Below are 13,686 nucleotides of genomic sequence, written 5' to 3' on the forward strand. Positions count from 1 at the left end.
TTCTTGAGCTAATCTGAAGGCCACATGAAGTTTGGAGGTCTGTAGCGATTGACTCTGCAGAAAGTTGGCGACCTCTTCGCACTATGCACCTCAGCATCCGCTGACCCCGCTCCGTCAGTTTACGTGGCCTACCACTTTGTGGCTGAGTTGCTGTCGTTCCCAAACACTTCCACGTTCTTATGATACAGCTGACAGTTGACTGTGGAATATTTAGGAGCGAGGAAATTTCACGACTGGATTTGTTGCACAGGTGGCATCCTGTCACAGTTCCACGCTGGAATTCACTGAGCTCCTGAGAGCGACCCATTCTTTCACAAATGTTTGTAAAAACAGTCTGCATGCCTAGGTGCTTGATTTTATACACCTGTGGCCATGGAAGTGATTGGAACACCTGATTATATATATCTCTGGAAAAAACCTCTGCCCAATCTCCAGATTTGAGCCCTGTTGAAAACCTCTGGAATGTCATCAAGAGGAAGATGGATGGTCACAAACCATCAAGCAAAGCTGAGCTGTTTGCTTTTTTGCAAAAAGAGTGGTATAAAGTTCCCCAACAGCAATGTGAAAAACTGGTGGAGAGCATGGAGCCAAAACGCATGAAAATCGGGGTTATTCCACCAAATACTGATTTCTTAATGTTATTTAGCCAAAGCATTAACAAAATTTGTTTACAGATTATTTGCATTTTGTTTACTTGAGTTATGAAAGCTCTGCAAATACTGCATGGTCTTGGGTTATTTTGATGTGTTGTCATTACCTTTAAATATACACTCTAAATAACAATACGAATTTAGGAGAAATATTGTCAGCAGTTCACAAAAAATGAAACAAAACTGTTCATCTCACCAATACATGACCTGTAAGAAACAAACATAAGAAACTGATTATTTTGCAGTGGTCTCTTATTTTTTTTCCAGAGCTGTATGTATATTATATATATATATATATATATACACATATATACATATACATATATATACACACACACACACACACACATACATATACATATATATACACACACACACACACATATATATATATATATATACATATATACACACATACTTGAATAGTGCAGAAGATATTCAGACACACTATAACAAATGCAAGAACATTTCTCTTACATTTATTTTTGAAGCGAAACAAAAGTAACAAAATCCAAATCCATATTATTTGTAATTTAATAGTTCATCAGGAAACAAAAGCTTCCAACAGTAAATAACAGTGAGTGCTGTTAAAACACATTTGAAATATTTACATAATATCCAAAGGATAAGTAAACAACAAGCAACTTCCTAAGATCCTTCAATTAGACACTGATCAATTCAAACTCAGTCACCTGTGGCAATACAGTAATAACATGATGGAAAAGATGCCACATCAGGTTTAGGTCTCTTAAAATATTGGGGCTTGTAGTAGATAATGCTGAAAACTGAGCAGCATTAATCAGGCTAAAAAATAAAAAGTTTCAAATGAAGATTTTGAAAGAAGAATGAAAAAATCAGACACTTACACAGACACAATGGAAATGAGATCATCTTACAAACTCACGCTGCAAATTTACAACTATTTTAAAAGGAGCCACTTGTGACCTTAATTGCCCTTAAGCCATAAAAGCCTTTGCACTTTTTCACAGATCACCAGTGTTAACAGTAAACTGAATATTGGGGAGAAAATTAGAGTTTATATCCTTTTTAGTAACAAAGTTTCTGATAACAATCACAACATACTAACACAGAACAAAAGGTGGTCAAGCCAGTAAAAGGTGTCAAGTCCAAGTTAATGACAAGATGAAATATTATAAGTAAAAAAAAAATTCTTTGCACTGTCCTACATTCTGGTCAACTAGATGTGTCAACACATTATAAAAAGTAATACAGCAAGCATGACTAGAAAGACAAACTATAGAATTAACATAATTTTTATACATGTGCATAAGAATTAAAAAAAAATTGTACTATGAATGAAAATATTAAATATGCACAAATTAGTCTGCCTCATATACAACTTTGGCTGATTCTGGTGAGGAATGGCTTAATCTACACTCCAGAAAGCAATGGCAAATGTACTCCCCTAAAGCTTGTCATGTATTTATAAGAATACAAATAAAGAAATAAAAATGTACATTCATTTAAAGTAGGGCTTCATTCTGTAAGATTTTTTTTAACACTGTTCACAACACACCATAAATCAAAACAATTCCAGCTCAAAGACGTTCCATGCTTTAAACACTTAATGTTTTTTAAGACTTTCTGAAAAACAGTAGCCTGTTAAGCTATGTGTGCCTTAAAAGTTTAGTTCCACACAGCATCAGCCAGAGAAGAGTAACTTAAGAGCTAATTTGTATGAGGAAAATCATTAAATTGTATAAAACACAGCTTTGTTGGATCTGAGACTAGATCTGAAACTGAGTGCATTTGTGGTTTTCAGTGGACCAGCTCCAGCTGGCTGGCAGAAAAGGGCAGGACCCCACTCACATAGTAAGCAATACCCAGAGAGAGCAGGGCAATGATCACTAACAGCAGGAGAACCCTCCAGAAACCCAGATCCTCCACAAACTCCTGCCAGGTCGAGCGAAAACTGGACAGTACACCCTCACTGTTCTGCAGGTTGGGGTTCAACAGTGAGTGGCTCTCCATTGCACTAGGAATCAACAAACAATACACATACATGACAAGACAATACAGGTATAAGTCACAAGACAATACAAAATATTGTAGATCGGTTAATAAATTTTTTAAAGAATTCTTTTTCATGTACTAGTCTATTATTAGGGGGGAAAACTCAAAAAACAAATAAAACAAGAGCATTAATATATCCCCCAAACACTCACTGACAGTGTTTGAAAAGACCACTCAGACAGCTTTCAAGAAATTTGTTGTTTTCTCTCCATACATATTTGATCAGGTAACCTATCATGTATATATAAATATACCAATCTGGGGGAGACTTTAATCACACAAAGGCTGCTGCCTCCATAAAACGCTCCAAGTCAAATGAAAGTGGTGCCAGTCTCTGCCCACTCACCTCTCACTCTCTGCCATCTGCATGGTCTCTAGTTTGGAATGAGTGCCTCTGTTGAAACCCTTCACCTCCTGCTCCTCCAGACCCTCCAGAAGCCGAATGGCATCTTTATTCACGCCTCGCCGCTTGGCCAGTACCAGAGGAGTAGAGCCATTATGATTACTGCTCAAACACAAATACATACAGCCTACATTCAGGATGCATCTGTTGTAAAACCAACAAATCCAATGTGGTGTAAAAAATAATGACAAACCATGAGATTGAATTTGATCTTCAGACAACATTTTAACATCCAAGTCTTTACCCAGCACAAAGCTGCCATTGTTACAGATAATGATTACATGCAAGGTCAGAGCAGCAGGCTTTTAACTGCATATTGTTCAAGAATATTTTCTTACCAAGGGAACTCTGATGGAGTATTTCATTTTATTTCTTGTTTTTAAATATTTTCTAAGCATTCTGTCATGGTGATATAAAAGAGCCCACCCCTTGGTTTCAGACCAACAACACTTCAGTGCTGGAACTGAACTAATTCTGCTGGCAGAGAATCAAAACTTCAAAAATTCAAGTCAAGAACCAGCACTTCACTGGTGATATATTAATGCTTAGAGAACTCTATTAAGTATATTCATAAAAAATGAGACAAGCATTAAATATCTCACCAGATGTCTATTTTGAGGCCATTGGAGACCAGGAACTGAATCGTGTCGACATGTCCACACAGATGCAGAGCTGTGTTTCCTTGATAATCAGTGGCTAACAGATCTGCTCCAAATTTGTGCAGGAAGCGACAGATCTCCACATTGCCTCGTGCTGCTGCTAGGTGGAGGCCGGTGCGACCCCGATTGTCACGTATATTAGGATCACAGCCCGTCTCCAGGAGTCGTCTGGCAAATGCTAGGTCTCCATCAATGCAGGCCTGCAGTAATGGCACGCTCGTCTGCGACGTGTCATTGATGAAGACATAGGACATGTCCGAGAGGGTCTCCGAATATTCCAGCGTACCTGCAAAGGAGAATCCAAAAGATTTGTGAATATGTGGCCAGTGATCTTTCCATCTTAAAAAACAACCTAATTTTGAAAGATTCTTTTATTTCTCTTATTTATTATAATATAATTATACTATTATATCTCTTATTTTCAAGAGATTCATCTTCCTGAGTACAGAACACCCTTCCTGCACCTACAATCAAGCAAACATGCAATCGAGGACAGGCGAGAGAAGCAAACACATAAGATAAAAACAAGTGGAAAATTCTGCAAAGAGTACTTTCACAGGAAAGGCAGCAGCCTCCACCCTTCCTGGGCTGAAAATGTGATTTTCTTTATGCAGAAAAATTGGCTCCTTCTGAGATTATAAACATTTTAGGGAGCATGAAAGAAGACATTTTGAAGCTTGTAATCGCTTACAGTTTTCTTCCAAGTATGCTCATGAATTTTCAAATATAATTAAGTATAACTGGACAGAGAAAAACTTTTGCCAGGAGAAATGCAATTTTCCATTTATCTGTTCAAAATGAACAGCACTACCATTAATAATTCTACCATGTTTTACTTTATTCTTCAAAATATCTGACAAAATTGTATTTTTTTTAATACTTCACCAGAAATTTCATCAAATGAAAAGTAAACATAAAGAAAATTTACTTTGTTCCTCTGTTTTTGCTGAAAACTATATGAAGCCAAAATTTGACGTTGCCTGTGAACTAACTCCATTGAAGATATGATTGAAAATATCACATGAATGCTATTTATTCAAATCAATTTTCAATTCAATTTATTTGTATAGCGCTTTTAACAATGGATATTGTCTCAAAGCAGCTTTACAGAATTATAGAAACATAGAAAATGAATTATAAAGGTTAAAGTGAAGTTACTATTTATCCCTAACATTTATTCCCATTTATCATATACAGCAGGCAAAGAATTGTATTAAATGGAGCAGTGCATAGCATTGTTGCCTCACAGCTCTAGAGTCATGGATTTGATCATGAACTCAGGTTATTACTTTTATCTGCCTGTTCTACCTGTATTTGTATAAGTTTCCTATATGTTCCTGAGTTTCCTCTATAGGAAGAAAATTCCCTGAAGCAGATACTTTATTATCAACAAGGGATGTGTAAAAAAAAAAAAAAGTGCATAAAAAGTATCAGTATAAAAACCCAAGGAATATCACTGGCTTGGTTATCTGGCATCTTTTCACCACAAAAAAAAGGGAAAAAAAAGAAAAAGATAAAGAAATTAACTTCTGATTGGACATTTTATGATTAAAAAAAAATAAATGGTCCTTAAGGAAAATCTAACAAAAATAATATTTAAAAAATTAAGATCTAAAATAATTACTAAAAATCATACTCAACATTTTAAAGTTAAAATATATGACAGTATGAATGAATAACAATACATCCATATAGCAAATGCATTATTTTAGAATTTACATTGCATGTAAATGACATTTTTTTTGAATTAGTTTGCCGTAAAGTTCATAGTTATAAGGGATCCAGTGTGATATCCACAGTCACAGTGACAGAGGCTTTTCACTGTCCATATCACAACACCAGAAAACTGATGACCTCAGCTGGACTTGCTTAAAGACTATGCTGTTCATATTGCTCAACATTTTAACATACTTACCAATACTATTTAACTAACCCTAACCCTAGAGTAATGATTTATAATCCTACTATGCAGGTTTCACCAGAATGAGCCTCAGTTTGTTTCCTCTCAATGTTTCATCCTCATTCTCTCAGTTTGTCCTTGCCACCATCACCTCTGTCTGGTTCATTAGAAACCTAAATATAAATCTATATCTGGATTTCTCTCCATCTGCTTTGGTATATTGTCTATTATTAAAAGCACCAAACAAACAGAACTGGATACAGTGAAAACAACAACACCAACCAACACTATAACCCTCAATGCAGATAGTTTGTTGACATATTATGTCATTATCATCTTTAGTTCTGCGGCAAAAACGATGGAGTTAATTGTTTTATATGATTAAGCGTGTGCCTTTGTGTGTTTATAGTCAGTTATGTGCTGTTTGGAGAATAGTGCGCGAGCAGGGCGTGAATAATAAATAAATAAATAAATAAATGAATAAATAAACAAACACCCGACGTTATTACTGCAATTGAATTGTCATATCCTAACAAAACGGAAGGTGAATTTCTGTAAATAGCGTTTCAAAGAAATTCTGAAAAAAAGATGATCTATCAATTTCCTTGTGAAACCAGTATCGCAAGTGCCCTGCCCCACCTTACCCACAGCATTACACCAGACACTGCTCACTGCACTGGACACTAACAACACCGAGAAGACCTGAGACTATCCACCAGTGTGCAAACCTTTCAGATTACTGGATCACATTCACACTAGTTCATATGCCTGGTTACGCAGCTTAAATAACAAAGACACATAATAAAGCCTTTAAAAATGTACAGAATACACTATGCACATCAAAGCTGCCCTTGGTGTGCTAAACTAAATGCGTTTTTTACCTGTTTATAATGAACAAAATCAGTTGAGAAAATATTATTTCGCAGCTATTCCACAGCGGGACTGTTGTTTGTATTGATGCTGAAGGCACTGCAATATCTGTAACGCTTTGCGACTAAAGCGCCACACCACCATCTAGAGGACTGGAGAAAGCTTAGACAACTTCGCCTCGGCTTATGAGCACTGAGAGGTGAGGTGAATGACACTGATTATCTCCTCATCATGGCACCTGTTAGTGGGTGGGATACATCAGGCAGCAAGTGAACATTTTGTCCTCAGAGTTGATGTGTTAGAAGCAGGAAAAATGGACAAGTGTAAGGATTTGAGCGAGTTTGACAAGGACTGAATTGTGATGGCTAGATGACTGGATCAGAGCATCTCCAAAACTGCAGCTCTGGTGGGGTGTTCCCGGTCTGCAGTGGTCAGTATCTATCAAAAGTGGTCCAAATAAGGAACAGTGGTGAACCGGCGACAGTGTCTTGGACAGCCAAGGCTCATTGATGTAAGTTTCTGAGCGAAGGCTGGCCCGTGTGATCCGATCAAACAGACGAGCTACTGTTGCTCAAATTGCTGAAGAAGTTAATGCTGGTTCTGATAGAAAGCTGTCAGAATACACAGTGCATCACAGTTTGTTTCGTATGGGGCTGCATAACCACAGACCAGTCAGGGTGCCCTTGCCGACCCCTGTGCACCACAGAAAGCACCAACAATGGGCATGTGAGCATCAGAACTGGACCCCAGAGCAGTGGAAGAAGGTGGTCTGGTCTGATGAATCATGTTTTCTTTTACATCACGTGGATGGCCTTGTGCATGTGTGTTGCTTACCAGGGGAAGACATGGCACCAGGATGCACTGTGGGAAGAAGGCAAGCCGGCGGCTTCCAAGTTCCCCAGATCTCTATCCAATCAAGCATCTGTGAGAGGTGGACAAACAAGTCCGATCCATGGAGGCCCCACCTTGCAACTTAGAGGACTTAAAGGATCTGCTGCTAACATCTTGGTGCCAGATACCACAGCACACCTTCAGGGATCTAGTGGAGTCAGGGCTGTTTTGGTAGCAAATGGAGGACCAACACAATATTAGGCTGGTGGTCATAATGATATGGCTAATCAGTGTGTAACATGCATTTACTCATTTTTCTTCAGGATCTGCTTTAGCATGGGAACAATGGACTTGAGGAGGAAATGGGATCCATCACAGGGCACCATGCACCTGGAGCTAGTCTACTGTAACCAATGCTCAGTATTAAACCGTGTACCCTGGAGCTGTGAGAATGCAATTTCATCTCCACTAAAAAGTCTAGACATGACTGACACTTAAGTATTGTAATATATTTTTTAAAAAATGTATGTTTCCCTAACACCTCTCACCAAGGTACTAAATTGTTTTGTATTACTACATATAGTATACGCCTGCTGTAATAAATAAAGTACAACAATGAGATTAACTAGAGCATAATACATTTCTAGAGTGATTTACTTCTATATATTTACTGTTACTGTTTCATTTGTACATATACACTATATGCTCAGAGGTATGTCTATCACACCCGACCATCTCACCCATCAGTGTTTGACTATGTGAGACTTTTGTAGGTAAAAGTGGAATGTTCATTTTATACAGTTAAATAGATTCTTATTTTTTCCCCAGATATTCGTTTCAGTGCAATACTTTAAGGGTACATGTGTGGGGAGTTAGAGAGGGTTAGAATTATAATTTCAAATGGTAACCAATAGCAACAATCCTCCTCATTTGTCTACACCACAAAGTGCCCACTTTTCCTAATCACAAACAAAAAAATATATAGTTTTTCATCATCAATTTAGACTAGCACACTTTTGACAAAGTGAACAATGAGATTAAGTAGAGCATAATACATTCATATAGTGGATTACGTCTATATATTTACTGTTACAGTTTCATTTCTACATGTACGCTATATGCTCAAAAGCTTGTCTACCACACCTGACCATCTCACCCATCTGTGGGGCTACCTCAGTTGTATATGCTTTTGCATTATAATTTCACTTCACTGAAAAGAAAAGGTACAAACCTGTTCTAGGATGACATGAGCACAAAGGTTGGAATGGAAGCACTCAATTGGTCTGACCTGCTTAGAGTCCTGACCTCACTAAAGCTCTTATAGCTGAATAAGCAAATTCCCACAGCCACTTTTCAAAGTCTATTGGAAAGCCTTTCTAGGAGAGTGGAAGTTGTCCAATTTTTAGCCATATAGTTTAGTATAAACCCTTTCCCTTGTTCTTCTTGTTGACTCATTCTTGTTCAGTAACTGCTTTATCCTGTCAGGGTTGCAGTGAATGTGACACCAAGGATGTGATGTGACCTCAGTCCATTACTCACTCATGGGCAATTTAGCCCACATTGACATAGGGAGAACATGAACAGAGTCTTGTATCTGTGAGTAGACAACACTACCACTGTGCCACCATGCCATACTGTTATTTTATTTGTAGCTTAACTACAGTAACCCATGCACATAGCCTACTTATTTCAATACAACAAAAGTTGAAAATACATGTAGGTCAGTAAATGTGATCTTACCATTTGTTACATATTTTAAGATAGGACTATAGTTCCCAATCTTCTGATTTTAAAAAAAACAACTATAGTAGTGCAAGTAGTAAAATTTCATGGGAAAATCTCAAAGCTGGGACTGCTTTTTATTTGTTGGTGCATGTTGAAGCATGTTAAAACATATGCCAAACTATAAAGGAAAAAAGGTATCCATATTTATACTCCATTTATGCATGTGCTTAACACAATTTTCTAGGGCTCTTTAGTTTGTTGATTCGAATTACCCAGAGATGTAAATCAGCAATACATATGATAAACTATGCATACTCTTACTTTTTATGGATTGTTTTGGATTTGACTGATAAAGTACACACCTTAAATCCATACTTCAGTACAGTTTATGTCTGCACCGTGTCTGTACATGTAATTAATGTAATAAATGACAGGTCAGTGGGGTCCATTCGTATAATTTAGTGTTAACACTATTTATTAGGAAGCACAATTATACTTTGTAACATCTTTGGTAAAAAAAAAGAAAAAAAAAAAAGAAACAAAAAGAAGAAGAATCTCTGCACCAAAACTAATACTGGAAATCTAGCTATGTGATAGGCCTAAATTTATACAGGGAAAACTGTATTTATGTCATTACATGTAAATCAGTGTAAGAAAAATACCAATACTGTTATTTAATATACACATCACGATATATATGCTTTTATAAACCATCCTTAATGTACAAATCATACACCCACGTTTCGCATTTTACTACATCATTTCTTTCCTACCTTGGGATGAAACTGCAATTTAACGGTTTACACACATTACAGATGAATCCATAATGAAAACTCAGGGCTACCAAAGAGAGCTTAAGAAGCTAATGAATATAGTGGTTACATATTAACCTGTCTCTTTAAGAGACTGTAGAAAGACTAAAGGATAACAGCAGAGATTACAGATATTTCCAGGAACATTTCTGGTATACTTTTGGATGTGAAGTGTACTAGTGAATATCTAATATGTAGATGTTCTGCTCAGCTGAATAGCTTCTTATAGGCAACACTGTCATAAAAGTAAAGGAAATTATGAGTACGAGTATGAAAATGATTTAGTTTTTTCTGTATGTAAAGACTGAAGTCTATTAATCAGTGTTTGATTATGTGAGACTTGTTGGTAAATGTGGAATGTTCATTTTATACATTTGAGAAGATTCTTATTTTTTCCCCAGATATTAATTTCAGTGCAATACATTAAGGGTACATGTGTGGGGGTTATAGAGGATTATAATTTCAAGTGTTAACCACAAGCCACAATCTTCCGCATTTGTGTACACCACAAAGTGCTGGTTTTCCCATTTGCCCACTTTCCCCAGTAACAAACAAAAAGTTATTATAGTTTGTTCCATATGCCATCATTGATCCAGACTTGCAAACTTTTAACAAAGTGACCAAGAAGATTTTGGCTTGTGTTACAAAATGCCTGCAGTCTCACATTAATATTTCAGTGCTTCCCATCGGGGATTTGGGACACACTCTCCGAGGTAGCCGTGAATACGTAATACAAACATTGAGTAGTTAAAATAAAAATAAAATGTTGCAGTTTCTCATAGCACCAATGTTGATAAGTGAAATAAAAGAAATCTTTACTTGGAGCTCCTAACCATGGCCACAAAAAGAAGGCTCCAAAAATCACCCTGAATAGCGTCTTTCATATAGTCACTCAATCAATCAATCAATCAATCAATCAATCAATCAATCAATCAATCAATCAATCAGTATTTGCTTTCTTATTTCTTGTTTTTTATTCTTTCTTTTAAAAGTCCTCTTTCTTTTCCTGGAGTGTGCACAGGCTACAAGATCTTCATGCAGACCTGGCAGCGGCTGAGGCGGCCACGATACTGATCTCCCTTCAGTGTCTCTGAATCAGGACTTTTTGTAAACTGCCTCTCTGGTTGAACAGTGGTTAGCCAGAAGCTATGCTTGTTGTTGAAGAAGAAACAGGTGCCCCGAGCGCCGTTGCATTCAATAAAAGGTGTTGCGCGGAAGTCTTCTAAACACGAGCCAGGAGAAACCAGAGACTGGCCACCTCCCTCAGCCCCTGCAGCCGTGTGCTGAGGAGAGACAAACGGTAACACAGAGTTACAATCACCAACACAAAATAAAGGCAAGGCTTCCTTGCTTGTACTATACAGAAAATTATGGAACATATGGCACTTCAGATGGCTGGAGGTAGATTTCTCACAGGCTTGGAGCATTTTCTTTTGTAGTCAGATATACAGTATATTTATAGCTTTCTTAGAGAGTAACACATAGCTTAGCTTAACGGTAACAATATAGTACCGTTCCTGCCAGTATCTTATATCTCATATAAAATTGTAGCAGTCTGTTTATTACCCAGCCTGCAAGCATACAAAAAACAATTACTATTCAGAAAATCCATGAACATTCTATTTTTTTAGAGGAGAAACGGTAAACAGAGTGTGTATGGGTATATGTCTCACCATAAGAAATGAGTAACCAATCCACAGGCTCCTCCACCCCTGTGGACATGGGGGAATAGTGATGTCTTGGCTGTGGACGGCCACAGCTTGAGATGGGGCTTCGCACACTGAACAACGACTGATGTAGGGAATAATCTGCTCATCAGCCACAGGCATCATGGGAATAGGTGCTGTTGTGGACAGCCAGTAGGACTTGTCATTGCGGCTGGCATAATAACAGAGTTCGTTGGCTGTACAGTAAAGGAAGGGAATAGTGCTGAAACGTGGCAGGCAAGAGCCGGCCAATCCTGAGAGACCAGAGAGAAGGTTGTAGGGAGAAAAAGGAGAAAACAAATGATGGAAGACCACTGAAATAAACATTAATGAATGCTAAAATAATAGTATCATTATACTGATATTTACATGTTGTACACAAGGGACAATAAAATGTCTGTGCATATTTGTTGATGTTATTGTTATAAAAGTATCTTACCCAGGTCTTGGTTATGCGCCTTCTCCTGTCCTTCTACATAAAGCAAACTGTAGCCGTCCCACAACTTGTTCATGCCCTGAGGGCACATTGGCACCTGACTGGACTGGCTGTGCTTCACCAAAGTGTAGCCGATCCCAATGGCACGTCCAGGCAAACCTGGAGGACCTGCTTGTCCCTGCCTACCAGGTAAACCTGAGCAATGAGAAAAGAGTGGTAAAAAAAGTGAGGCTTATTAACAGTTTTCTGTTGATGAGTAATTACAGTGGATGCTCCGGCCTCATTAAAAATCACCTGGAGATGCGATGGTCTTAAATCCCCTCAGATGCTATGAAAAATTCCATTCTCTTTCAAGCCTTATGTCTTTAGTCACTGCTCTCAGATTTGGTTTACTGACCTGAATAACCAACAGGTCCTTGATATCCTGGAATTCCAGGGTCTCCAGTGTGTCCTGAATGTCCAGGTGGACCAGTGCGACCAGGTTTGCCAACTGGTCCAATTTTTCCTTTGGGTCCTAAAGATATAAACAAAATGACATGTATTATTTATATGCAATACAGTAAACTACACTGTACTTTAATGTAAACTATAAAACTGTAAGCAAGGGTTTGTTAAGTCCCTCAACTCTCACATCGGCAGCAAACTACATTTCCCAAAACACACCAAGACCTACAATCATGGCTGCTCCATACTACAACTTTTAAAGCACAGGAACTGTCATGTTCACAGTCACTGAACTTTTATTCATGTATTCACACTCACATACACATTAAAAGAGACATCCCCTTTCACAGCTGCTAAGTATTTTCATATGTCTTTATACCTCTATTATTGTGTAGTTCCTTTGCTTTAGACTATCCCTTAGGTTTTTTGATAACTGGATTTGCACATCGACTGACCCTTGTGTGTTTTTAGCCATGATTTTTCATCACAAGTTGGAATTGTTTGTTAGTGCTTTGCTATAATTAACTCAAATAAAATGAGAATAAAACTTACAAAGGTATAAAGAATGGTACTACTTATGCTTGACCATAAGTAATCAACATTATTTGGACAATAAATAGTTTTAAAAAATGATTAACTGTGATGTGCAGCTCACCTGGACGTCCAGGGAAGCCAGGTTGGCCTGCTGATCCTTTATAACCAGGAGGGCCAGAGGGTCCTTGTGGACCAGGATCCCCAAATGGCAAGTTTTTAAAGGGTTCTTGTAAAACAGTTCCTGGAAGGCCTTTTTTACCAGGTGCACCTGAAAACAAGAGCTAGAGTTCATAATATGGCACGTAGTTAAGATAGTAACTAACTTTAAAGAAGTACACGTAAGGTAAATTAACTGGACTTTAATGCCAATGCTTACTGTTGATTGTTGCGTTTTATATATATATATATATATATATATATATATATATATATGTATATATATTTCAACAGACCCACTGAGTGTGTTTACTGACCCTTATATCCTTTTGGACCTTTGCTACCATAACTTCCCTGATCTCCAGGGAAGCCTGGACGTCCTGTTAGTCCACTAACTCCAGGATCACCTCTCGGTCCTGAGGGAAACATTTAGAGACAGACAATCCTTGGAAAATGAAATTGAATGAACTTTCAGACCATTATGCAGTGACTACAGTTTTTGAATATGGATTAACAAAATACAGAA

General features: G+C 37.6%; 2 protein-coding genes across 5 annotated transcripts in view; both read right to left on the reverse strand.

Annotated features, from left to right (window-relative positions):
• Positions 1 to 1,113: 1,113 nt before the first annotated feature.
• On the reverse strand, positions 1,114 to 6,678 carry ankrd46b (ankyrin repeat domain 46b). The gene is made up of 4 exons (XM_058393881.1): positions 6,528 to 6,678; positions 3,690 to 4,032; positions 3,031 to 3,189; positions 1,114 to 2,646 (listed from the first exon to the last, which is right to left on the reverse strand). The coding sequence occupies exons 2-4, from the start codon at positions 3,998 to 4,000 to the stop codon at positions 2,430 to 2,432; spliced, it is 687 nt and encodes a 228-aa protein (XP_058249864.1). The 5' UTR covers positions 4,001 to 4,032; positions 6,528 to 6,678; the 3' UTR covers positions 1,114 to 2,429.
• Positions 6,679 to 8,969: 2,291 nt separating this feature from the next.
• The window catches only part of col4a6 (collagen, type IV, alpha 6), an 87,501-nt gene continuing 82,784 nt past the window's right edge, over positions 8,970 to 13,686 (reverse strand). For all 4 annotated transcript variants that reach the window (XM_058395712.1, XM_058395711.1, XM_058395710.1 and 1 more), the window contains 6 exons: positions 13,478 to 13,576; positions 13,126 to 13,272; positions 12,424 to 12,540; positions 12,030 to 12,221; positions 11,558 to 11,844; positions 8,970 to 11,167 (listed from right to left, as the gene is read on the reverse strand). In XM_058395712.1, the coding sequence (XP_058251695.1) occupies positions 10,907 to 11,167; positions 11,558 to 11,844; positions 12,030 to 12,221; positions 12,424 to 12,540; positions 13,126 to 13,272; positions 13,478 to 13,576 (1,103 nt within the window). In that variant the 3' untranslated portion in view covers positions 8,970 to 10,906. The remainder of the gene's footprint in view (positions 11,168 to 11,557; positions 11,845 to 12,029; positions 12,222 to 12,423; positions 12,541 to 13,125; positions 13,273 to 13,477; positions 13,577 to 13,686) is intronic.

Source organism: Hemibagrus wyckioides, linkage group LG07, assembly GCF_019097595.1.
Source record: "Hemibagrus wyckioides isolate EC202008001 linkage group LG07, SWU_Hwy_1.0, whole genome shotgun sequence".
Taxonomy (NCBI): Eukaryota; Metazoa; Chordata; class Actinopteri; order Siluriformes; family Bagridae; genus Hemibagrus; species Hemibagrus wyckioides.

Bases quoted from the DNA above. Each gene is read 5' to 3' on its own strand.
- ankrd46b (XM_058393881.1), bottom strand. From the start codon at position 4,000: ATGTCCTATGTCTTCATCAATGACACGTCGCAGACGAGCGTGCCATTA. The intron at 3,190-3,689 runs GTGAGATATTTA...GTGTTTGAGCAG, and splicing joins GGCCTCAAAATAGACATCTG to TAATCATAATGGCTCTACTC. The intron at 2,647-3,030 runs GTGAGTGGGCAG...GTTGATTCCTAG, and splicing joins CAGATGGCAGAGAGTGAGAG to TGCAATGGAGAGCCACTCAC.